The 25,275-nt window shown below is 37.8% G+C and overlaps 1 protein-coding gene across 12 annotated transcripts in view; it reads left to right on the forward strand.

Moving 5' to 3' along the window:
- FRY (FRY microtubule binding protein) overlaps positions 1-25,275 on the forward strand; it is a 469,586-nt gene that overhangs the window by 293,695 nt on the left and 150,616 nt on the right. For all 12 annotated transcript variants that reach the window (XM_032294839.1, XM_032294841.1, XM_032294838.1 and 9 more), the window contains 7 exons: positions 1,908-1,998; positions 2,220-2,299; positions 2,413-2,493; positions 9,298-9,466; positions 12,262-12,354; positions 12,449-12,547; positions 14,267-14,368. In XM_032294839.1, the coding sequence (XP_032150730.1) occupies positions 1,908-1,998; positions 2,220-2,299; positions 2,413-2,493; positions 9,298-9,466; positions 12,262-12,354; positions 12,449-12,547; positions 14,267-14,368 (715 nt within the window). The remainder of the gene's footprint in view (positions 1-1,907; positions 1,999-2,219; positions 2,300-2,412; positions 2,494-9,297; positions 9,467-12,261; positions 12,355-12,448; positions 12,548-14,266; positions 14,369-25,275) is intronic.

Genomic DNA, 25,275 nt, shown 5'->3' on the forward strand with positions numbered 1-25,275 from the left:
CCCAGTTTATATTTTTGTTTGCTTTGCCAAAGATCGGTTAGCTGTAAACACCACATAAACAGAATTAAAAACAAAAATCACCTAATCATCTCAATAGATACAGAAAAATCAGACAGAATCCAGCATCCCTTTATGATTAAAACCCTCAGCAAAATCGGCATACAAGGTACATACCTTAATGTAATAAAATCCATCTATGACAAACCCACAGCCAACATAATACTGAAAGGGGAAAAGTTGAAAGCATTACCTCTGAGAACTGGAACAAGACAAGGATACCCACTCACAGCACTCTTCTTTAACATAGTATTAGAAGGCCTAGCCAGAGAAGTCATACAAGAGAAAGAAATTAAGGACGTCCATATAAGTAAAGAAGAAGTCAAACTGTCACTGTTTGCTGACAGTATGATCATTTCCCTTGAAAACCTTAAAGACTCCTCCAGAAAGCTCCTAGAACTGATAAAAGAATTGAGCAAAGTTTCCGGATACAAGATTAATATACACAAATCAGTACCTCTTCTATACGCTAACAGCAACCAAGCAGAGAATCAAATCAAGAACCCAACCCCTTTTACAATAGCTGCAAAAAAAAATTAAGATACTTAGGAATATACCTAAGCAAGGAGTCAAAAGACCTCTACAAGGAAAACTACAAAACACTACTGAAAGAAATCATAGATGACACAAACAAATGGAAACATGTCCCATGGTCATGGATGGGTAAAATCAAGATTGTGAAAATGACCATACTGCCAAAAGCAATCTACAAATTTAGTGCAATCCCCATCCCATCAAAATACCACCATCATTCTTCACAGAATTAGAAAAAAAAAATTCTAAAATTCATATGGAACCAAAAAAGAGCCCTCATAGCCAAAGCAAGACTAAGCAAAAAGAACAAATCTGGAGGCATCACACTACCTGATTTCAGATTATATTATATATAAGGCCATAGTCAACCAAAATGGCATGCTTCTAACTTTCAAATGAGCACAAATGGCTGCTTTGCTTCTCCAACCTCTTCTTCCATCTACCTTTTACTCTTCTCTCTCACCTTCATTTCATCTTTCCTCTGTGCACTGAGTCTCAAGTGGCAAAAATGCAAGATAAAAGGGACAAGGGAAGAAAAGAAATGCCAGTCCTCTTCACCCCTGCAGTCCTGCTCAAATTGGTGATCATATTATTTCCTTCTTGTTTCCTTACATTGTTTAGCTCCTTTCATGAGATCTTTCAATGGTAGCCTGTCTCAAGTTTGTACACATTTTACAGATGGTACAATTCCTGAGTTAAAAGCTACCTTAGAAGAGGCCACAAGATGAGGTGATAGACTCACAAATAGCTACTCAAGTTAACATCACCGAAAATTTTAAATTTGAAATCAAATATTCTGACTTCAAATCCAGTTTGTCCACTGCAGCACACAGAGAATAGAAAGAGCATTAGCATGTTTTTTGTTTGTTTGTTTTACTTGTTTTTTTGAGACAGAGTCTCACTCTGTCATCCAGGCTGGAGTGCAGTGTCACCATCTCTGCTCACTGCAACCTCCACCTCCCGTGTTCAAGGAAATCTCCTGCTTCAGCCTCTCAAGTAGCTGGGATTACAGGCATGGGCCACCATGTCCAGCTAATTTTTGTATTTTTAGTAGAGATGGGGTTTCACCATGTTGGCCAGGCTGTTCTTGAACTCCTGACTTCAGGTGATCCACCCACCTCAGCCTTCCAAAGTGCTGGGATTACAGGCATGAGCCACTGTACCTGGCCAACGTTAGCATGTATTTACCACTGAAATTATGTAATTTAAAAAATGGGTTTTGCAGTCCATTAAGAGGAATCCTAGATTTTTGATGAATTATATTACTCTGAGAATACCTTCAGTGTGCTTTAATGTAAATATTTTAAATTTTACAGCGATGAACAACAGCGAGATTATTTAATGGAAAGACGGGACCTCGCCATTGATTTTATTTTTTCTTTAGTATTAATAGAAGTTTTGAAACAGGTAGGTGATTGACTTATTGTTACTTTTAGATAATATTTATTGATCTAAAAACTACTTAAGTTGTAAAAGTCTAAGTTTTTAAAATTATGAATTCCCAATACTGGGTCATATGAATTATGTTTATTGATGGCTATTGACTGTCATATGTAGTTATTGGAAGTACTGTTACTGATTTGTTCTTTAATATTCTCCTGAGTTAAGAATCACCTTTGTTTTTTCAGATTCCACTTCATCCTGTAATAGACAGTTTAATACATGATGTTATTAACTTGGCTTTCAAGCACTTTAAATACAAAGAAGGGTAAGGTGACTTCTCGCCTTTGAACGTTGAAGTTGGTATCTAAAACAAAGTCAGTGGTTTCCTTTTTTCAGATGACCAGGGATTCCTAACTTGTCTAATTATACCATACCTAGGTACCTTGGTCCCAACACTGGCAATATGCACATTGTGGCAGACCTGTATGCCGAAGTCCTTGGAGTGTTGGCACAAGCCAAGTAAGTGAATGCCAAAACCCTCTACCATGAGAACATGACTGCTTTCACTCTCCTCTCAGCCCTAACTTAGGGAAGTTGGGGTTGAGCTTACAAGGAGCTAGGGCTCTTTACAATGTGTGCCCCATCTCTGAAACTGACTAGAAAGCTCTTCCAAGACAGGTACCAAGTTATCATTTTTACTTGGCATTTGGGCCAGATCCTACCCAGAGTCCATGGGTTTCAGACTAGTGCATCAAACAAATGGGCTGAGCAGGTTACATTTCTGTCTGCCTAAATATTCCAAGGAAGCGTATCAGTTTTGAAAGTTCTGTTTTCTCTAGTCTGTGAGTGGGTGGTTACCATATATCATCTATCAGTGGGAAAATTCCATTCTAGAATGTCCCCTTTACTATAGACCTTACTTAATTCAGCTGAGCTAAAAATGTCCCAGACTCTGTCATGGAAACAAGTCAGGGGGGAAATTCTCATTGCTAAAATTATCTGGCCCCGTAGCACTACTTAGCAAGCAAGAACAAAATTGCGTTAGAATATTAACAACAATATACCTCTTCCAAAAGTGATGTCACACCCTACTTACCCGGCTTCATTTTGTCCAGCCCTGAGGCAAATCAGGCAAGATCCTGAATGCCTAAGTTAGGCAAAATGAACCAGAGACATAATGTGAATTCATGCCAGGAGTTCATCTTAGAGCAACATGATGCTCTGATCCTTGCGAAATGCAATCCTTCCTCAGACAGAGATTTTTATCTTCAAGGGATTGAATTTCCTAACTTAGTGGCATGGAAATACACAATTTGTCAAAAAACAATAATTTTAAAAAGCACTTAACCGTCTTACCTAGCCAAAACATTGAAAAACTCAGGAAATAGACCCCCTAAACTCTTTGGCATAATTTATTTAATCTAATCCAGTTTATCTACTCATCCTGACTACCTTTTTTTTTTTTTTTTTTTTTTAATACATAACACGTCAGTGTTTGAAGGAGGAAAGGGAACTTCTAGAGGACGATACACTGATGCCGCTGAGAAATAAAGCTCAATGGCTGGCAGCAGCAGAAAGGAAAACAACTGGCCAAAGCATACATGAGAATTAAACAATAGAGTTGTCTGGGCCATTTTGCATGAGGCTATATTATAGTTTTATTATAGCCTATTAAAATAATTGTGGTTCATGAATCATTAAGAAAAAAAGTATAATGCATTTTAGAGAGATTTCCATTGCAGTTGAGTAATGAAAGCATTGGCATTTTGAATGGACAAGCTGGAGTTATCTGGCAAACCAATTCATGTGTATCTACCTCATTTCTAGAAAAGACTGGGAAAAATGAGGTATTAACGTGTATATTTGCTAATCTGTCAAACCCTGAAAATCTCAACATAAAATTCCAGCTACCATTTGGAAACTTTAGTATGCCAAAAAATGACTTTTTGTGTTTTCCTTAGTTTTTGTGAATTGCGCATGACATAATATTGGTTACTGTCAAATGACCTTTCTTAGCTCTGTGATTCTGAATTGGATGTGAATAAGCTGAGAAACATTGTCATAACTAAGCAATATTCTAAGCTTGCAGGAATTTCCATTTTAGGTAAGATTTATGGTCCACCAAGCCGGTGTTTGCTTGCCAGCGGTGGCTTTTTTTAAATTTTTATGATGTTGGTATTTGTCCCCATTCTGCGGTAGTAGGGTATAAGAAATCCTCCGTTTGGACAGTGCTCCGGTACTTTCCAGCCTCTAGTGAACCTCTTGGCCCGTCTGCTCTTGTAGTAATCGCAAACTCAAATAGCCCTTTACGTGTTCTTAGCTAGTCAATGTGTGGTTAACCTTGATGGGTAGATGGTGTAAACTTAAAATAGTGTCATACTACGCACAAATTAAGACATTACTTCTTTTTCTTAAGTACACCAGGACCATTACTTTATTATAAAGTTATCCTAGAAAAGGGCTGTTTCCTTCATTCTCAGGGGGAAAGAAAGAATGTGTGTTTATCTGGTACAGTGTGATTATATTTAAAAAAAAAAAAAGTTGAGTAATCATTCTAATTTTAGATTATATATCTCAGTCCCAACGATAATGGCTATTAAATATTTTCCTGATTATGACTTCAGTTATTAGTACTTACTTTGGAATTTGAGTTTTAGCAGAATCACTATTTTTAGTCTTACTAGTGATGCTGCTGTTTCGTTCTTATTATTTAGGGAAGAAATTTTTGGTAATAAGTATTATTCACACATAATATTGACTTTTTCAAAGTCAGTTAAAACAAATTTAAGTACTTTGGCTAAAATCTGGTAGACTCATTTAAATAGTAATAATGCTTCATCTAAGAATCGTAGATTTTTAAACTACTTTCTCTTATGCAATGTTATCTTTATATGTTCTTCTCATTTTTGTAATATGTACTCTATATTTTAAAGCAGAGGTTTATATTTATGTGAATTTTATAGTATACCAAAGACCAAGTAATCATTGAGTTACAGTATTTACTAAATACAGTACTAAATAGTAAATACTAAAAGAAAGGTCATTGAAATATTTTTTTTCTTAAAGTCATTTTAAGAGAAAATAGATATTTAAATGCAAATAGATTTTTGGATTACTTTTGTGCTAATAACATGTTTATGTCATTTGGGACTTTTAAAAGTAAAAGTTAGCCATATTTATTTTTAAACGAGAAATACACTTTTAGCCACTAAACTCATGAGCATATTGAAATAGTGAGTTAAACAAATAACTTGCCTTTTTCTGTCTCTCCTTGTTTTAGTGGTGGATTCAAACTGGAAAACAAACTTTCCTTAGTATCATGTCATCTTTAAAACAATATAACTCTAACCTATAATATTTTTCTCTCTAAACTTGTACATTTCAAAATTTAAACCATAGTTATTTTAGTGTCTGGAAATAATATGAACAGAAATACATTTTTTTTAAAATTCAGTTTGGGGTTATTATATTTTTATAATCTTAATTGAAAGTATCACTTCCATTGCTTGGCCATGGTCATTTCTGCTCCCTACCTTTTATCCATCTCTGCTGAATGACCTCTGCTCACCTTTACCCCAACTCAAATCTCCTCTGAAATTCTCTGCAATTAATTACACAGCCGAAAAGAGCCCCTTCATTCTCTGATGCCTGCCCCGAAGCCTCTTTAAGTGTGTTATTCACCAAATAGTCAGTGTGAAATATGATAAAGTGATGGAACCTAGTTCATCTGACCTTTCTGAAGATCAGAAAGGTCTGGGCAGTGTCCAGCAGGTGCTAACACACAGTAGGCCCTGGTAAATTATTAGTATTGTGATTCACATGGCTCATGGTCAGTGCTACCCTGTTTTATCTTCCTAATTAAACTATAAACTATTCTAGAGAGGGCAGAGTCTACATGTCACAGTTACCACTGCCTGAGATAGCTGTGGTGTAATGGAAATTCCTGGAATTTGTACCAAAACCCCTGGGTTTGAGTCTCTGATTTGCTACTGTGGTTTTCCAATCTGTTAATTGGAAATGCAGTCACTGCCTAATTTATTGGATTGTAGATAAGGATCAAAATGTGAAACAGTATGATCATTTAAAATGTAAAACAACTTACAGATGTATCTTGTTATTGTTAGTCTGCACCAGTGTTTCTCAAACTTTGTCACATCAGAAACACCTGTAGAGCTTATTAAACACAAATTACTGGACTTCATCTCCAGAATTACTGATGCGGTAGGTACGTTATTCTGCTCAAGCTGCCATAACAAAGTGCTGCAGACTAATTGGCTTAAACAACAGAAATTTATTTCCCACAGTTCTGGAGTTGAAGTCCAAGTTCAAGGTGTTAGCAGGGTTGGTTCCTTGTAAGGCCTCTCTCCTTGGCTTGTATGTGGCCATTTTCTTCCAGTATCTGCATATGGTCTTCTCTGTGTGTCTCTGTACTCATCTCCCAGTCATGTTGACATCCTTACAAGAAGGGGAGACAGGTACAGAGACACACACAAAGATATAACTTCATTTTAGCTGAATAGCTTAGCTAGGGAGATTACATGGTGTCCATTTTATGATAATAACTTTGTTTTAAGTTAATTGACTTTTTATAGGCCCTGTGTCCAAATATAGTCACATTCTGGTCTCAGAAGGTTCAGACTTCAACATATGAATTTGAGGGACACACAATTCAGCCCTAACAGTAGGTCTGCAGTAGGAACAGAGAATGTGCTGATACCAAATAGATTTTTGTAAATTGAATAAAGCTTCTATTTTAATTTTTGCTAATTTCCTAATCTGAAAAATTAATATACCAATTAATCTCCATGAAATTTTACTTATAAAGTAAACAGAACTAATATTTTCTACCATATTCTAGTAGTATTTTTTAAATGTCCAAAGGGGCCAGTTTGGGGTGCTATCTTAAAATTGGGTGTTTTGCAGACGTTCACAAAATGCCACCAAAGATTAGTAATATACCCTGACATATTCCTAGCGATGCTAATAACCCATTAGGGAATATCTCATTCATAAGTTATCTAAATCGTCTTGAAGCTATTTATATTTTCTGTTCTATTGCCTTTTAAAAATATTTTTTTGTTGAGAAATACATGTAGCAAACATAGAGAAAAATCCATAAGGAAGTTAAACAAATTATTATACAATGGACACCATGTTACCTTCCCACCTAAGCCAAGAAAATTACCAGCACTTCAAAATCCCCTCTTGTCAGCCACCAGCCCCTGTACTGCCTTTGGTTAAACAAATACATATATATATATATATATATATATATATATTTTTTTTTGAGACAGAGTTTCACTCTTGTTACCCAGGCTGGAGTGCAATGGCTCAATCTCGGCTCACCGCAACCTCCACCTCCCGGGTTCAGGCAATTCTTCTGCCTCAGCCTCCTGAGTAGCTGGGATTACAGGCACGCGCCACCATGCCCAGCTAATTTTTTGTAGTTTTAGTAGAGACGGGGTTTCACCATGTTGACCAAGATGGTCTCGATCTCTTGACCTCGTGATCCACCCACCTCAACGATGTCTATATGTTTACTGCCTGCTTTATTTGTCCTGATATTTCTACTTCAAGATCTTAAGAGTTGTTCCAAACTTCTGCTAGTTCACCTTTAACTTTTATAATCACAGTTACCTTTTTTTTTTTTTTTTTTTTTGGTGAGACAGAGTCTTGATCTGTCACCCAGGCTGGAGTGCAGTGGCATGATCTCAGCTCACTGCAAGCTCCGTCTCCCAGGTTCAAGCGATTTTCCAGCCTCATACACACCACCACCCCCCGCTAATTTTTGTATTTTTAGTAGAGACAGGGTTTCACCATGTTGACCAGGCTGGTCTTGAACTCCTGACCTCAGGTGATCCATCTGCCTCGGCCTCCCAAAGTGCTGGGATTACAGGCTTGAGCCACCACACCCAGCCACAATTACCCTTTTTAATCATGGCTTGCTTCTAATTATTCATGGAACCCGGGCTAATAGTCTCAGAAAACAAAATACAATAAATCTTAGACTGTTTTCTTTGGAAAGTGTGTGTGTGAGTATGAGAGAGAGAGTGTGTGTGTGTGAGTGTGTGTGTGTATTTTTAATGAATAGCCAAACCAGCTGTTTCAGACTTAGTGGTTTGGACAGTTTTTGTTTTTTTTGTTTTTTTGTTTGTTTGTTTTGAGACGGAGTTTCGCTCTTGTTGCCCAGGCTGGAGTGCAGTGACACATTCTCAGTGACACATTTTCGCTCTTGTTTCCCAGGCTGGAGTGCAGTGACGCAACCTCTGCCTCCTGGGTTCAAACGATTCTCCTGCCTCAGCCTCTCGAGTAGCTGAGATTATAGGCCTGTGCCACCATGCCTGGCTAATTTTTGTATTTTTAGTAGAGGCAGGGTTTCTCCATGTTGGTCAGGCTGGACTCGAACTCCCGACCTCAGGTGATCCACCTGCCTCAGCCTCCCAAAGTGCTGGGATTACAGGCATGAGCCACCACACCTGGCTGGACAATTTTTATGTGTACATTTCTCTACCCTTAGGTACTTCGAAGATTTGCTTCTGCGTTCTCTTAGCTGTAAGATCTGTTCTATTTTCAAACCTGTATTATAATATTATTGTTGTTGTAATTAGTATTATTTTACTTTCAAACAATACCAATACTTTGAGGATAGGGACTGGACTGCATCTTTTTGTTTGTTTTGTATTTGCCAGATAAAATTGTAAAATTTTGTGAATGTAATAGACAGCCCATTCATCTTTACCTTTTAGATATAATTTTAATATTCCCATTACCAGGCATTTTAACCCAAAATATATTTTTCAATAATCATTATCCCAAAATTATAAAGGAAATAATAATATAAAACTTTAAAAGTAGATACAGGAACACTTCCTGGCATTATTTGGAATACAAATCCTAACATTATTTGCTGTCACTGTCAGAAATCACTAACCTAGTATGTTATTGCTAACAGATTCACTATTTGATACTTCAGGCTCTGGGGTCTGCAACTATGTTGAAAATGGCCAAGCCTGAGGACATGAGGCTTTCTGTCATGCTCAATTTAAGAGCTAGACTATTTTGAGATGGTCTAAATGACCCGGGATCTGGCCCCTTGCCTGTTGGAGATGTTGAGCATCTTACAGTATAAGAGGGGAAAAGGAGAAGAAAATTGGATCCTTTGTCAAATCCAAAACATCAAATCCTTACAAAATCATGGCTGTTGCACTTCAGCTGATTTGAAGGATTCCATTGCTCTGCCCAATCACTCCCAGATGCCGGAGGCCCCCATTGCAGAGACTTTCCCACCCATTATTTGATAAATCTCTTCTGTTGTCTTCTTAGATTCCCTGCTGTAAAGAAGAAATTTATGGCGGAGCTAAAAGAATTACGGCACAAAGAGCAGAACCCATATGTGGTTCAAAGCATCATCAGCTTGATAATGGGGATGAAATTCTTTCGAATTAAGATGTATCCAGTGGAGGATTTTGAGGCTTCTCTTCAGTTTATGCAGGTAATGTCTTAGGCAGGAGAGCTAAGGGGCTATCAACTTGAGCACTTCCCGTCCTGAAAATGATGAACCTGCAACATGAAAACCCAATTACTTGTCAGTATGGAGAGGCATTCTGTCTAAATAATTCATGAAGTGCTTTGTAACCAAATAGTACAGTTGCAGGCACATAACTTCATTTCTAAATTTTCATATCATCTTTGGAGGAGAGTATACAGTGGGATTGCTTGTTTGTTGACTTTTTTTATCTTTCACCCATTGGTACATATTGTTCTGTGAATAAAATGTAGCTGACTTTTTTCATTTTTTAAAATTGATAACATTGGGTTGGCTACATTGACATTCACAGGCATGAGGACTTATAATAAAGAAATCTGTTTTATTCTTACTATAGAAAGGAATTTTAATTTTTTAAAAATCAACTAAACAATACAGGTTTGATATTTATTGCCCAGTACCTATCATGGTACATAACAAAAGAATTGTCACTAAGGATTTAACAGAATACTCAGCTCTTAGAGTTTACAAAACTTTGGTATTTGAAGGAATTTTAAAAATGCTGCTATGAATTAAATTTGGTGATGACCTTGCTAGAGGGTTCTGAAGGATGGATTATGAATATAAGCTGTACCATTTTACAACTCCAAGGATGACTACAGTCAAAAATATAACAATTCTGGGTGAAGATGTGGAAAAATTAGAACCTCATACGCTGCTGGTATGAATGCAAAATGGCACAGCCACTTTGGAAAACAGCCTGGCTCTGGCAGTTCCTCAAATAGCAAAACCTGGAATTACCATATGACCCAGCAATTCCACTCCTAGGTATACGCACAAGAGAAATGAAAATACATGCCCATGCAAAAGAACACAAATGTTCATAGCAGCATTATTCATGGTTACCAAAAAGTGGAGGCAACCCAAATGTCTATAAATGATGAATGGATAGACAATACCTATATTAGAATATTATTTGGCCATAAAATGTAGTGAAGCTAATACATGCTACAACATGGATGAACCTTGAAAATGTTACGCTAAGTGAATGAAACCAGACACAAAAGGCCTTGTATTGTGTTATTCCATTTATATAGAATGTCCAGAATAGGCAAATCCATAGAGACAGAAAGTAGATTAACAGTTGTCTAGGGCTGGGGAGGGGGAGTGGATAGGGAGGTTGCGGATGGCTGCTGAGGAGTAGAGTTTCCTTTGGGTATCATTAAAAGGCTCTAAATTTGACAGTAGTAATGGATACACAACTGTGATTATACTAAAAGCCAATGAATTGTATATGTTAAATGGGTGAATTGCATACTACATAAATTATGTCACAATGAAACTATTACATATTGGCCGGGGGGGACTATGTATCAAACTTCTTGGGTTTGAATTCAAGTTGCAGCACTTACCAGCTCTATGACCTGACCCGTCACACTTAACCCCTTTCATCCTCACTTCCCTTATCAGCAAGGTGATGATAACGACACTAACCTTAGAGAGTGGTAGTGAGCTGAGGTCTTAATATGATATTGATAGAATGAGGACGTTAGGGGCTGTTTTTGGCAATCTTCCCAATGGCAACAGAAAATAAAGGGAAATAGCCAATGTAGATATTAACATGTTATTCAATATATGTAGCCTTGGACCCTTTCTTTTCTTTCTTTCTTTCTTTTTTTTTTTTTAATTTGAGACAGGGTCTCACTCTGTCACCCAGGCTGGAGCGCAGTGATTTGATCTTGGTTCACTGCAACCTCTGCCTCCCAGGCCCAAGTGATCCTCCCACCTCAACCTCCTGAGTAGCTGGGACTACAGGTGCATGCCACCACGCCCAGCTAATTTTTGTATTTTTTTGTATAGACAGGGTTTCACCATATTGTCCATTCCATTTCCTGGTCTGGAATTCTGGGATCAAGTGATCTGCCTGCCTTGGCCTCCCAAGGTGCCAGAATTAACAGGTGTGAGCTGTGGCGCCTGTCTGCCCTGGACTCTTGAATGAAAATAATACCTGATATAGATCACAATAAGTTACTATCAATAAGGCCAGGAAGGAGAGAGAGATGGGCAGAATTCTGCCAACTTTGCTTTTAAAAAAGTTGACATTTTGTTTAAAAAAAAATGTTGGCAGGCCCATTTTCCTATAGAATGAGTCCCTGAGCAACCAAGAACACCCTTACATAGGACAACAGTCCACAGGCAGTAGTATCCTTCTTGAGGAACCCTTCTAAAGGTTTCCTTGTAGATGTGGGAAAGGGAAACGTTCCAGACTTGCTTATGAAACTATGTGAATAATAAACGCACCTAAAATGTCAAAGCGAGCAAGTAAACAGCTCTGTGCCCCAGGCTGTCAGGCATAGGGCCTAAAATAAGTTTGATGTCTTCTGCCTCTCTTCCCATGTTTACCTTCCCTGGGGATCTGTGTCTGTGGGCTAAGCAGGAGCCCAGAGACCCACACACACTAAGTAATAAAAGGAAATGTATTGGAAGTGAATGACTGAATTAATCAACCAGTGATTCGGTGGATACATGCGTGCTCGCTGGTTAGAGATACTTTGTCCTTTTAGAATAGTGATTTGAAATAGAAGAGTGAAAAAACCAGCCTTGCAGAATGTCATTGAGGCCACTGCAAACATATAAATTTCAATATAAATGTTTGAATCCAGTGATTTTTAATAGACTATGGAATATGCTATGTTGATATATGATTGAATTAAGAGCTATTGACTGAAACTTGTTTAAATACATTCTATGTGTACATTTAAATCTACTGTCCCTCCCTATACCCTTTTTCTGCTTCCCAGGAATGTGCACATTATTTCCTCGAGGTCAAAGACAAAGATATCAAGCATGCCTTGGCTGGGCTTTTTGTTGAAATCCTTGTTCCAGTCGCTGCTGTGAGTTACATTTTCATTTCTAAAAACTCCTTCAAATTGCATCACAAAATCAACAATTTTATTAATATAATATTCATATGCATCTCTATTTCAGGCTGTTAAAAATGAAGTAAATGTTCCCTGCCTTAGAAATTTTGTGGAAAGCCTGTATGACACCACGCTGGAACTTTCTTCTAGAAAGAAGCATTCCTTGGTTAGTAACTATGAGAAAATCGAAAACACAAACAAAACTGCGCAGACTAAAATTCCTAGGCAGGAATCTATTTGAGGATCATAAGGACTCCATAGATGGGAAAAATACCTAAACCTCCCTCAAAAAGAGGCAGCATTTGAAACTGAAGCTGGCTTTTTGTACTGGCCTTGATTGAATGATGTTCATGTAAGGAGATTCCACCACGTCACCTCAGATGACCCTCTGGTCCTAAGGAGTCTGTTGCTCACTTTCAAGATTGGCTCAACTTGATTTTTATTTTAATTTCTGAGAACTTTTTTCCGATCTGAAGGCTAAAGTTTATAATAACATTTTCTCTTCTCAATCCCCAGGAGCCTGCCCTGGGTAGTTTCTATCCTGATACTAGAATCAAAATCGAAACAGGCAGGAAAAGGAGTTGGGAAATAGCTGCCCATAGGAAGGATTCTCTGAATGCTGGAAAATAATTCTTGGGAAGGTTTTGGTACTGAAGAGCGGTATGGGAAAGTCTTTTAAGTTACCACCACCTTTTACCCACTGTGGTGAATAAAGCTTTGGTTTATGAATCAGCAAGTGCTGTAATGGCTGTAGTGTGAAAGTCGGGAGAAAGCAATTTGCTTAGGGATCTGGCAACTAGCATGGTTTATCCTAGTCTCCAGAGGATGAACATCCCCACCATGACTTGAGCACGTACCTAGGGTTGCTTTGCTGTTAGTGGTGGCAAATTTGCTCACGTGTCTACATTCTGTGGTCATTGCGACTAACCGTATGCATATTTTTTAGATTGCTGACTGGCATTAGGGCTGCGCTCAATGGTAGCAGTAGTTCCAAGTCCCTTTAAAGCTAAATTAATTTTTAAAAAGCATCTAATGAATTGTTAGGCATTCAATTTCTTTGTGGGCAGTTGTTTCTTGTTAATTCAAGTTAACAGATGAGACCGTTAACGTTTTTATTGAAATCTTCACCAGCCTTGATTTAGGGGGAATCATAAAGGTCTGTGACATCTGGCTTAGCAAAATGGTGATGGGTTCCGCATGTATGATTTTTTGGGTGGCTGCTCATTACCTTTGCTGTCTTCTCAAGTTGCTGTGGGAAGCTGGCCCAGCTAGGCAGGAAAAGCACAGTAGCACCTCTGTTTATTTGGTCATAAGCAAATTCCTCCTGTGGTTAAATTTGTCTTGGTAGAGTTTACCAATGCAATAACATCTCTTTTAGGAATCTTCCTTAATTACCAGAAGGTTGCACGCAAAAAAAAAAAATATATATATATATATATATAGACAACTACCTCTAAGATAGGGACAAATTACTCGATGTCTGTGAGCAAAAAAGCCAATAACATTTTCAAAATTTGTGTGCCTTCCTGTTTTTTTTTTTTCTGGAGATTAAGAGCAATCTAATATGGTAAGTTTGTTTTTAAACTTCACAAGTAAAGTCTAACTCATTGAATCAGATTTCTGCATTATTATACATAGAACTTATTTCATTTTATTATATGCTATTCATAATTCTTGGTTATTCCATCCCCAGCATTATCAGAAAGCATTTGTGAAATGCACACCAGTGCCCTGCATCCATTGGGCAGTGCTGTGCTACACAGCATCCTCTTTCTTGCCCCCAGGACCCCAGAGGGAGATGGTGGGGTAGTAGGTACAGAGAATGTATGTTACCTGGTTTGTTGAAATATAAACTATCCTGTGACCTCCTCTTTTTTCTCCTCAGGCCTTATACCCTCTGGTGACCTGTTTGCTCTGTGTCAGTCAGAAACAGCTGTTCCTGAACAGGTGGCACATTTTCCTCAACAACTGCTTGTCCAACCTAAAAGTTAGTATTTGTCAGCTCAAAAATGATCTTTTATAAAAATTTACAGTAGTTCTTAGGCTGGTTGATGTGCTTCTTGAAGTGATTCTTGATGTTTGCCGGGGGAATTACCTATACTGGTGGAATAATGAAAAAATATTAATAAGAGTTCCTATTAGGCTGGGCGTGGTGGCTCACGCCTGTAATCTCAGCACTTTGAGAGGCCGAGGCAGGCAGGTCATGAGGTGACTACTGGCCAACCTGGTGAAACCCCATCTCTACTAAAAATACAAGAATTAGCTGGGTGTGGTGGCAGGCGCTTGTAGTCCCAGCTACTCAGAAGGCTGAGGCAGGAGAATCACTTGAACTTAAGAGGCAGAGGTTGCAGTGAGCCAAGATTAGGCCACTGCAGTCCAGCCTGGCAACAGAGTGAAACTCCATCTCAAAAAAAAAAAAAGAGTTCTTGTTTAATATAGTCCATTTTGGAAAGTGACTAGGAATAAGATAAATCACTTCAAATTTGGGAAAAATAAATCTGTTCTAACAAGGATCCCTTCAAAGGTAGAATTAAATTTTCCTTTATACGCATCCACAGTCACATTTTATCTAAATGATTTAAAAATAGAATAAGGGCCACATTCAGCTAATAGAAGCATGTGAATTGATCTCAGAAGCTCACTTACACCTTTCCCATCCTTCCTCTATCCCCTCCAGCCTAGGAGAATGTCTCTGGGGCAGAAGCTCCAGTCTGTGGAAGGATTGACCTAGCAACAGAGAGCACTTCTTTCCTGTCACTGTCATTTGTGATTCTTGAAGGTATTTTGTTCAAGCCGCATGGCAGTCAGTCCCAAGCATTCACTATTTCCAGCAGTACACCTGCTACATAGGTGCTGGGTGACATGAGGAATAAAGTCATGGTGGCTGAGGCTGAAACAGTTGTAATGATAAGCTTTAAAATTGACTTTGTAACTTAAAAGTGGTAAACATGTTTTATGTTTTAGTAACCTATTGATAAAAGACAGTGAAATGAAAACTATCTCTAATATAAGTGCAAATAGGATATATTTTTGACAGTTGTTCTTGGTAGTGTCCAAAGATGTGGTTAAATTTCTTTTACCAGTTTGATACTAGCTGCTTTTGAATTTTAAGAATATACTTAATTATAAAATTTTGTATGTGCTTACAAAAAAAAACAAACGTTGCCTTGTTGTTTTTCTTCTATGATGCTTTAATTTGGCAAAGTAATTAAGATTAATTATATTATTTTGGCATTTACCGTAATTACACAATAATCTGCATTAGAGCTGTTTTAAGTACCAACTATGAACTGGCTCTAAAGGCTGATTGTGAAATCCAAGATTAGAATCATTCATTTTCTTCAAATTGTCAGTGAAATATAATAGCAGTGGATAGAGAATTAAGCTTTTAAGTACTCTGAAAAAAATGAAATGCTTTTCAGGGTTATCAAGTGTTATATAAAGGCCACTTTCAGGTATTTTTTTTTTTTTTTTTGAGGATCTGCCAAATCACTCTAACATGCAGCCCAGTATCATTTGTTAATTAGTCCACTTCTAAGTTACCCACCTGTTAGTTCATTAAATATGTTTTTTTCCTGCTACATCTTACACAGATAGAAAACAGTCACTTTATTGAAAACAGAAAGGAAAATTATTGAGAGTGCTTATAATTGCAGTTTTCTGTATATTCTATATTTAATGTGTCTGGTTTTTGCTTAGAATTAAAATAATTGTTTTTTTTTTTTTTTTGAGACGGAGTTTCACTCATGTTACCCAGGCTGGAGTGCAATGGCGTGACCTCAGCTCACCACAACCTCCGTCTCCTGGGTTCAGGCAACTCTCCTGCCTCAGCCTCCTGAGTAGCTGGGATTACAGGCACACGCCACCATGCCCAGCTAATGTTTTGTATTTTTAGTAGAGACGGGGTTTCACCATGTTGACCAGGATGGTCTCGATCTCTTGACCTCGTGATCCACCCGCCTCGGCCTCCCAAAGTGCTGGGATTATAGGCTTGAGCCACCGCGCCCGGCTAAAATAATATTTTTTATGACAACCTATTGCTGTGGCCACTGAGACCCAAATTTTTTGTCGAACTTGTTTTTGAAACATAGCAGAGCATCTTACTTTGGAACTTAATTACTTCAAAGTTAGAATATTGCTTACAGCTCTAGTCAAACCCCACCCGAAAGATTTACTATGAGGGTAATCTACAATCCCAGAGTGGAGCAGGCCTGGGCACTGACAGTATTTCCCTGTGTAGACATTTCAAGCACTAAGATTTCTAAGAGGCAATAAGGTCAGAAAGACTATGTAGAGTGAATGCTATAGAGAGTGAACCACATTCCGGAATTCAGTTCAGCAGGGACTTATGTAGTGCCCACTGTGTGAGCTGCTAGGGAAGGTGCTGAAAGTGAGAAGGAGGGGGAGTCAATTCTATTAAAACTACATTAGAATAGAGTCCCTGTCCTTGACAAGCTTAGAATTTCATTGGAGGATAAGTAATGAAGTTTCAAAATGCAAGATGCAGACAGTGAGGGATGTAAAAGGTAGGAGTAGAGCCATACCTGTGAGAGTTATAGAGGTCACATACCCCATGAATCACTAAAGAAGTAGTTATTAGGCCAAGTAAGGCAGAAAGGCAATGATATCTTACTTTATGGGTAGTAGTCTATTTGAATTCACTACCTCAAGGCTAAAAGCTATAAAAAGATCCTTGATAAGATAAAAATGAAATAAAATTGTATCACATATATTTAGAACTAAACCTAGTAGGGATCTGAATGGGACCCTTTAAAAATGTTATTAATATTCAGAAAACCTTCCAAACCTCCTCTTAAGTCCTTAGTAAGGAAGAGATACCTTAGGACAAACTAACACAGCTTCAGAGATATACTTTGTCTGGAATTGCTGCAGTGTTTTATGGGATTTAGAACCAATTCTGCCGTTTCATAAGTGACCAACAAACCAACTTTTACTCCATCTCCCTTCTTGCACCCTTCCCTGCCTTCCTTACCCCTCCCCAGCCACAGATGCTTCAGGATAGCGAACCTCGCATCTGAACCCTACACACTGACCTTTGGTAGCCACCTTTTATGTATTCTGTAGAGGTGAGCCATCGAGGGGCAGCGTGACAGAAGCAGAGCAGAAGTGTGTCAGAGCATGAAAACCTGCCCGCTTTTCATGTAAACAAGCTCTCAGGGTCAGCACTCACTTAATAACAGTGCCCTGGTTTATCCCCAGCATTAGTCAATCAGAAGCAGGTTGCTTTGGGACAACAGACTTGAAATCTTTAATATTTCCACTTAATTAACTTAAGCATCTATTAGCAATTTTCCATTATAAATTGATGAGAAATGTATAGCATAGCACCTTTTCACCAAGACATTCACATCTTTCAGGAACTCTTGGTTCGTGGTAACCAATACTTTTTTCTTCTATGTATTTTATGTCAGAATCTGAACATACTGTGCTATAAAAAAAAGTATTCCTTTCGCATATTCCATGCAACACCTAATTCTGACAAAAGGAAATATGCTTTGTGAACTTGATTGAACAGTACTTTTAAAATGTTAAGTCACCATTTGCAGACAAGAAAAAAATTACAGATTTAAAAATTAAATAAAAAATAAAATGAAATTATCATGTTCATAATAGCTATATGCTAGTTTCTTGTCCTTCAAAATAAAACTAATTGGAAGAATTTCAAATCGCCTTATATTTTGTAAAAATGAATATAATGTACCAGTGAGGCCCAGATTATTAAAAAAAACAAAAAAATAAAAACAGAAAAGAAACCTCAAAGGCTAAGAAATGCATTAATTATATGATTAATAATAATAACATTAGCTCTCAGTCACTGGAGATACATTATGAGCAGTTGAGTGGTAGGGGCTTTTTTATTTTTTCTTTTTGAGACGAAGTTTTGCTCTTGTTGTCCAGGCTGGAGAACAATGCCGTCATCTCAGCTCACTGTAACCCCTTCCTCCCAGGTTCAAGCAATTCTCCTGCCTCAGCCTCCTGAGTAGTTGGGATTGCAGGTGCCCACCGCCATACTCAGCTAATTTTTTTGTATATTAAGTAGAGACAGGGTTTCACCATGTTGACCAGGCTGGTCTTGAACTCCTGACCTCAGGTGATCTATCTGCCTCGGCCTCCCAAGGTGCTGGGATTACAGGCATGAGCTACCATGCCTGGCCCAGGTAGGGGCTTCTTAAACATTGTTGTGGGTATCATGGCAATGCCACAGGCTACGGTAAATATTCCCTATGCTTTCATGAATGTTGTTTACGCATTTCTAAATATTTTTCTCAGATAGCAATACTGCATCTGAAGGTTTGACATGATTCAGTTTAGTTTCAAAGTTGGAGAAACCAAAGTACAGAATGAGAAAAAATACTCCTTTTTTCTCAGGGACCACTTATGCTAGGACTTGAATCCACTCAGTCAGTCAGTTGCCAATGATTATTTTACAAGTAGTCTACCAGGCACGGTTCTAGGTGCTGGGAATAAGTGATTAGTAAGACAGTAGCACTCTCTGGTCTCTTAGACCTTGTAATTTAGTGGAGGAGACAGACCAATAAGCAAATGAATAAATTCATTAGAAAAAAAAACAGATAATTATAACTGCTCTAAAGAAAATCTAATAGGATGTTATAATTAAGAATGATGCATTCAGGGAAGGCCAGCAAGGGAGGTACAATCAGGGTATTTGAAATTCCAGTAAAAATCTCAAAACAAGTGTGGTTGCCATAAATATATTTGATGAAACTTGTCTGTAGTACCTAAATATTTGTGTGTAACAATTGCAATGAAGTTTGAATGCTTTTTTCAACTTTTCACATAATAGTAAGTTTATTAATGCTATCTTTATCTTGGAAGTGGAGACAGTGAATAGTACGTTAAAGATTTCACAATCATTGCCTGAATTCATTAAAATATATGGCATTTATTTTTAAATGACTACTTTTCTCTTTTAAATACCAAATTTAAATGGTATAGTATTAGCTATTTTAAGTATTAATTCAAGATGTAGTTATTCTGCTTTATTGTTCATCTCATTTTTATAATCTTGAGAAAATTTGTTTCAGATCTACCAAAATAAAGGCATATTTCAAAAATTCCAATTATGCATATAAACTGGACCCAAAAATTAATAATAAGATGACAAGTACATTATTTTCCATGAATGCCTTATTTATCCAGTCGTTCAATAGAAAAATAATTGTCATAAAATTGTTGTTATGATAATTTTAGAGATTATCCTAAACTGTAGCAGTATGTTATTTGGATAATATACAGTCATCAAACAGGGTGAATCATGATCAAAGTAAATTGATTCAGGTTTCAAACAGTAATGTCAAAAAGATGGAAAGCATTGGCTGTGATATACAAGGAAATATAACAAAGAAATAGATTTACTTAGGTGGCTTTAGTTGAAATGGAAGAGAAAACTAAAAGGTATTTTAAGTATAACAGAATTAGTAGATGACTCAAATTATCTATCTCACTACGTCTTTACCTTAACATGCATAAGAATCTCTAAAGAAGCCTATTATAAATGCACCTTCTTGATATTCATTCTTGAATCTTTCCAGAATTCTGGTTCAGAATATCTAAGGTGCAGCCCAGGAATCTGCATATTTATAAGCAGTGCAGGTGATTATCTGACTTGGTGCAGATAATCAGCTGATGGACCTTGAGTAACATTGGTCTGTACCACTGATTGCATCACCAGCCAAGTTATCAGTGAATTCACTTGTCCTCATTTGTTACCAATAACTTTGAATTGTTTTAACTAAATTAATTAACAGCAAGATTTAAAGGAGGTAGACATGTTATTAAATAGGCTGACACATCCCATGAAGTCAGTGAGTGGCCGTGGGTCCAGGGAAGAGCTACGCTGAAGCCCACTTCAGAGTAGCTTTCTTGAACAATTATATCAGTGAACCTCAGAGCCATAATAAATGTATACCATTAATTAATTATTGGTTAATTAATTAAGGGAGATGCAGATTCCAACAGAAGAATCTTGAAGATTCTTGTTTTGATCTTGAAGAAAATAGCTTTGATACAGAAATCAGTGATTTGAGACATGTGCTAAAATATCTGCATCCTGAAAATATATATCAAGCACCTATTCTGTTAGCTGCTAAGGAAATACAAAGACAGATGAAGAAGAAGCACTATCTTTAAGTAGAGTAGATACCAATAGCATATTTGAGCAGCCTCCACATAATATTAAGTTGAAGTGGAAAATTTAAGTCACTGAGGCCATATTGCCTAGGTTCAGATTCTAGCACTGTCATTTATTAACTGTGTGACCTTGAGTAAGTTATTTAAGTTGTTTGACCCTCTGTTCCTAGAATCTACAACATACATTGTTGTGAAAATTAAAATGGGTTAATATAAGTACCACACTGATTAAAATTAAATACCTGCTATAGCCAGCACCTTGTAATACATACATTCCAATTTCTGAGAAAACAATGTTTATTAGAGCCTAAGTCAATTCCTAACCCAGCTGTCATGTACTAACCTGGTTTACTGTCATTTACTTTGACCAATCATTGGGCCTTCTCTCATTTATAAAATCCTTCAATTGATATCATGTTATGTGAAAGCACATCTGAAATACCAAAATTCCATACAAGTCCAAGATATTTATTACTGCCATTATAATATGAAAATTAGCTTTACCTACATAGCAGAGTTTGTCTTTAATATAGGTTCTGTACAAATGAATCTGGTTTATGTATCAAGTTGTTCAGCTACTGCTCAGATTGTTTTTGTTTTTGAATATTTACTGGTTTTGCTTTTAATATGTAACCTGCTGTATGGTAGTCACTGATGACACAAAAACGAACAATCAAAATGCCTGGAGCTCACTGTCTGGCTGGAAACATTCAAGTAAAGGATGTCTGTTTCCTAGAAAACAGAGAGCAGGGGCACTTGGTAGCCTCTCCAGAGGATGGGGACAGGAGTAGAGGGGTGGGGGAATACCATAAGAGGAGGTGTCACCTAATTGAATTTAAGTTCTCCAAGTAGACAAGGGTAGGAAGGCATCCCAGGTATTCAGGGAATTGCAGAAAGGAAGTTTCAGTGCAAGGTTCACCTACCACAAGGCAGAGACAGGAAATGGTACAAGGGAGCCAGCTCACAAAAGGCCCCTCATATGCCATATTATGAAATTTGGACATTGTCCAGTAAGTGACTAGAAGCCACTTAAGGACTTTAAATGCAGGAAAGTAAACATGTTTGTATTTTAAGAATATCCTTTGTGCAAGAATGAAGAGAGGCCAGCAAATCCATTTGGGAGGCAGTTGCAATGATCTGATGTCATCATGAAATGCTAAAAACCAATTAACAGTACATAATCCACAAACAAAACAAACTAAAACCTAAGTTAGCTACTTTGCTTTTCAGTGTCTATGGAAGCAAAAATAAACAACCTCAAAAATGTTGTTAAGAGTGAAAGAACATTAGTCACAACAAGAAGCAAGAAAAATGGTAGACAGGAGGGACAGGACAAATATTCTAAAGAAATTAAAACAGAAGACACTAATGTGAATCAGTTAAACTCGAGATCTCGGTTATGGTCTTCAGTGAAATTGAGATGATATTTGCCTTTCCTCATCATGATTCGCCGTGAGAGATAATGTATATGAAAGAATTTCAAATGATACGCTATGCAAATATAGACTGTTACAGGTACTAAAAAAACAAAATTCACAAAAGAAAAGACATTTCCACTAGGAAGGAATAAAGGCAGGTGCTGCATTTCCCTTGTTTGCTGCTGAATTGAAGCTGTCTTCTACATAGTAATATTACAGGCAGGTACAGTGTTAAGTACCCTATGTGTATTAACTCATTTGACTCTCATATACTCTTGTAATGGAGGTAGGATTATCATCTACATTTCACAGACAGGGAAAATCAGACCCAGAGAGATTAAAATGCTTTCCCTAGGTGGCCACAGAGCTAATAAAATATGAGGCAAGGATGGATTCAAACCCAGGCAGTCTGTGTGTGGAGTCTGCTTTTAACCACCATGTGAGTACACCATAGGCATTTGCTGATTTGGACGAGTAGTCATAATTTCTGAAATTTTAAAATGATGGACCATTTTAAATGCAACTTTACTAGTTTCAAGTGCTCTGTAAGTAACTAAAACATATGACAAATTTTACCTATTATATTAACAAGAAAAATAAAACCTTTATACATAAATGTGTGCTTCTAAAAAGCCAGGTTTTTTTTCTCCGTGAAGCTAGACAAATAGCTATAAAGTTCATCTAGAAGAATAAACATGCAAGAAAATCTTGGAAACCACTAAAAATTAAAAAATAAAAATAAAAAAAGCAAGGAACTGTAGAAAGTAGGCCATACTAGATATTAACATATCATAAAACCTGAATAATTAAAATAATGTGGTATTAGTACTTGAATAGGCAGACTAATAGAACAAAAAAAGAAACATAGAACAGACCTAAATGTATATGGAAATTTAGACTTTTAAAATAATGACCACACTAAAAAGTTATTAGACTACACAGCTTACGAAGTCTATCTTTCCTAAATCTAAAAACTTCTCACTATAGTCTTTCCTATAGAATTTATTTATGTGGATCATCTTTATTCAGTAACAATTTTAAGATAAACTTTATCCCAGGTCATTTGTAAAGAATTATGAATTGTATAAAAATCAGTTCCATAAATTATCTGCTCTAAGAAAAAAAGAGAATTGTTTGACTAAATAAATGGAGACAAACAAGTAACAAAAAGGCAAAAGAACCTATCAGGAAATTAAGACACTGGAAGACTGGTTAGCAAACATGCATTGACCCCATGCAGAACAGCAGAAATTTTAATAGCTCTTAAGGGGTAAATAATGCTCCCCTTTTTCAGAGAACCTATCATTTATGTGGGAACTGATGTTCAAACAAGATCCCATATGTAAGGAGTTGAAGGGCTATGCTAGAGGTATATGAGTCAGAGGACACGCAGGAGGGAATAGTTTTAATGGGCTAGGATCAAGGCATCAGGGAGGAACAGAGAAGGTTTCACAAAGGAGAGGACATCCAAGTCCACTGTAAAGAATGAACAGGGTTCACTTGGGAGAAAAAAAAAAGATCCAGGAATGGGGGGTGGAAGGACACTCCCATCATGGAAATAGAATGAGAATGGCCTGGCTATGTTTAGAGTTTACATAGCTTGCGGGAGAGTAACAGGATAGGAGGCAGACAGGTAGGTTAGAGCCAGCTGTTGACTAGTCTGGTATGCCAGGCCAAGAAATGTTAACTTGATCCCACAGGCACCAGGGAAATCACCGATTCTGTGATTTCTACATGGAAATGATTGTAATTGGTGTAAGATAGGACAGTGGGGTGGGGATTGGCTTAGAGAGGTTGGTAGGAGGGTACTGCAGCAATCCCGATAACAGTGTTGGGAGCCTGAGCTATATAGCAAAGGAAGTAAGAATGGATAAGATGTCAAATTCAAGAGAAATGTTGTGGATAAAATCTATAAAATTGATTGAAAGGATGGAGTGAGAGTCAGAAGTGAGGAATGAAGTGTCCATCAGATGATGAAACCTACACCCTCCTCTCTGACTGATTTGTTAATGCCTGGGTACTCACAGCTGATTTCCCTGCCTCTGCTCCATGCTGCAGACTTTGGACTTCCTCTGTGGTCTCTCTGATCTCATTGGCTGCCTGTCAGCATCATGAGAAGCCTGGTCTCCTCATGGAAGGTGCCTCATATAGCCCCTGCTTTTCTCTCAAACCTCGCCAACAGCTGCTCCTTCATCTGGCCTTGCACTGGCCCTTCACCAGCATACAAAGGATTCCCAGACTCCCAAACAGAAGTCCCCTGCTCCTCCATTTCTCTCAGGTTCCGTGTGCTCTTGCCTCTGCCTACATACCTCCCTCTCCCGCCATTTTTTTTCTACACTTTTCAAATTATCTAGGGCCACAAACCGTGGCAGCCTCAGTGTAGTAACTCAAATGCATGTTCATTATGAATGAGTACAACAAAAATGGATTTGAGATTCATCTGAGTTTGTTTTGTTTTTGAGATGGAGTCTTGCACTGTCACCCAGACTGGAGTGCAGTTGTACCATCTTGGTTCACTGCAACCTCCACCTCCCAGATTCAAGCAATTCTCTGCCTCAGCCTCCTTAGTAGCTGGGATTACAGGCACTTGCCACCACGCCTGGCTAATTTTTGTATTTTTAAAGAGATGGGGTTTACCATCTTGGCCAGGCTGGTCTTGAACTCCTGATCTCGTGATCCACCAGCCTTGGCCCCCCAAAGTGCTGGGATTACAGGCATGAGTCATCTGAGTTTTTATCTGCTCCTGAAATCCTTTCCTGACCCCATTCCTTGAGTTTGCCATATGTTGCCCTTTTTCTATCCTCTTACTTCTGTCTCTACCAGATTTTCATGCTGTTGTAGAGTTGACTCCCATCTCCCATAGATTGTGAACATCTTAAGGGAAAGGATTGTCTTTTATCTCTGCATCTCAAGTTCTAGCACAGTACCTAGTAAACATTAGTCTCAATATTGGAGGGTGATCGGATGGGATGGGATGGAGGGGTTGGAGAATCAAAACAATAAGGGTTTACAAGGACATAATCAACAATAAAAAGAACAGACTGATTCTCCTATTAGTGCTAAAGAATTTGGGTTCCCTAGGGCTGGAGGGAGAAGATAATCTCTTGAGTACTCACCATGGCAAAGGATAAAGTGACATGGCTTCCCCCAGAATTACTCTGTCCCACCATTTATATGCCTCCGCATGGATGGTTCATCCTGTAAGCATTGAGAGGCAAATACCCTATAAGTCCCAAATGATGCAATGTGCCTCGGAAGTACCCAGCCATCCACTTGGGGCTTACCTTTTCCAGGCCTTCAGAGA

The sequence above is a fragment of the Sapajus apella genome, unplaced genomic scaffold (assembly GCF_009761245.1).
Source record: "Sapajus apella isolate SASKATOON/1434 unplaced genomic scaffold, GSC_monkey_1.0 scaffold32, whole genome shotgun sequence".
Lineage (NCBI taxonomy): Eukaryota > Metazoa > Chordata > Mammalia > Primates > Cebidae > Sapajus > Sapajus apella.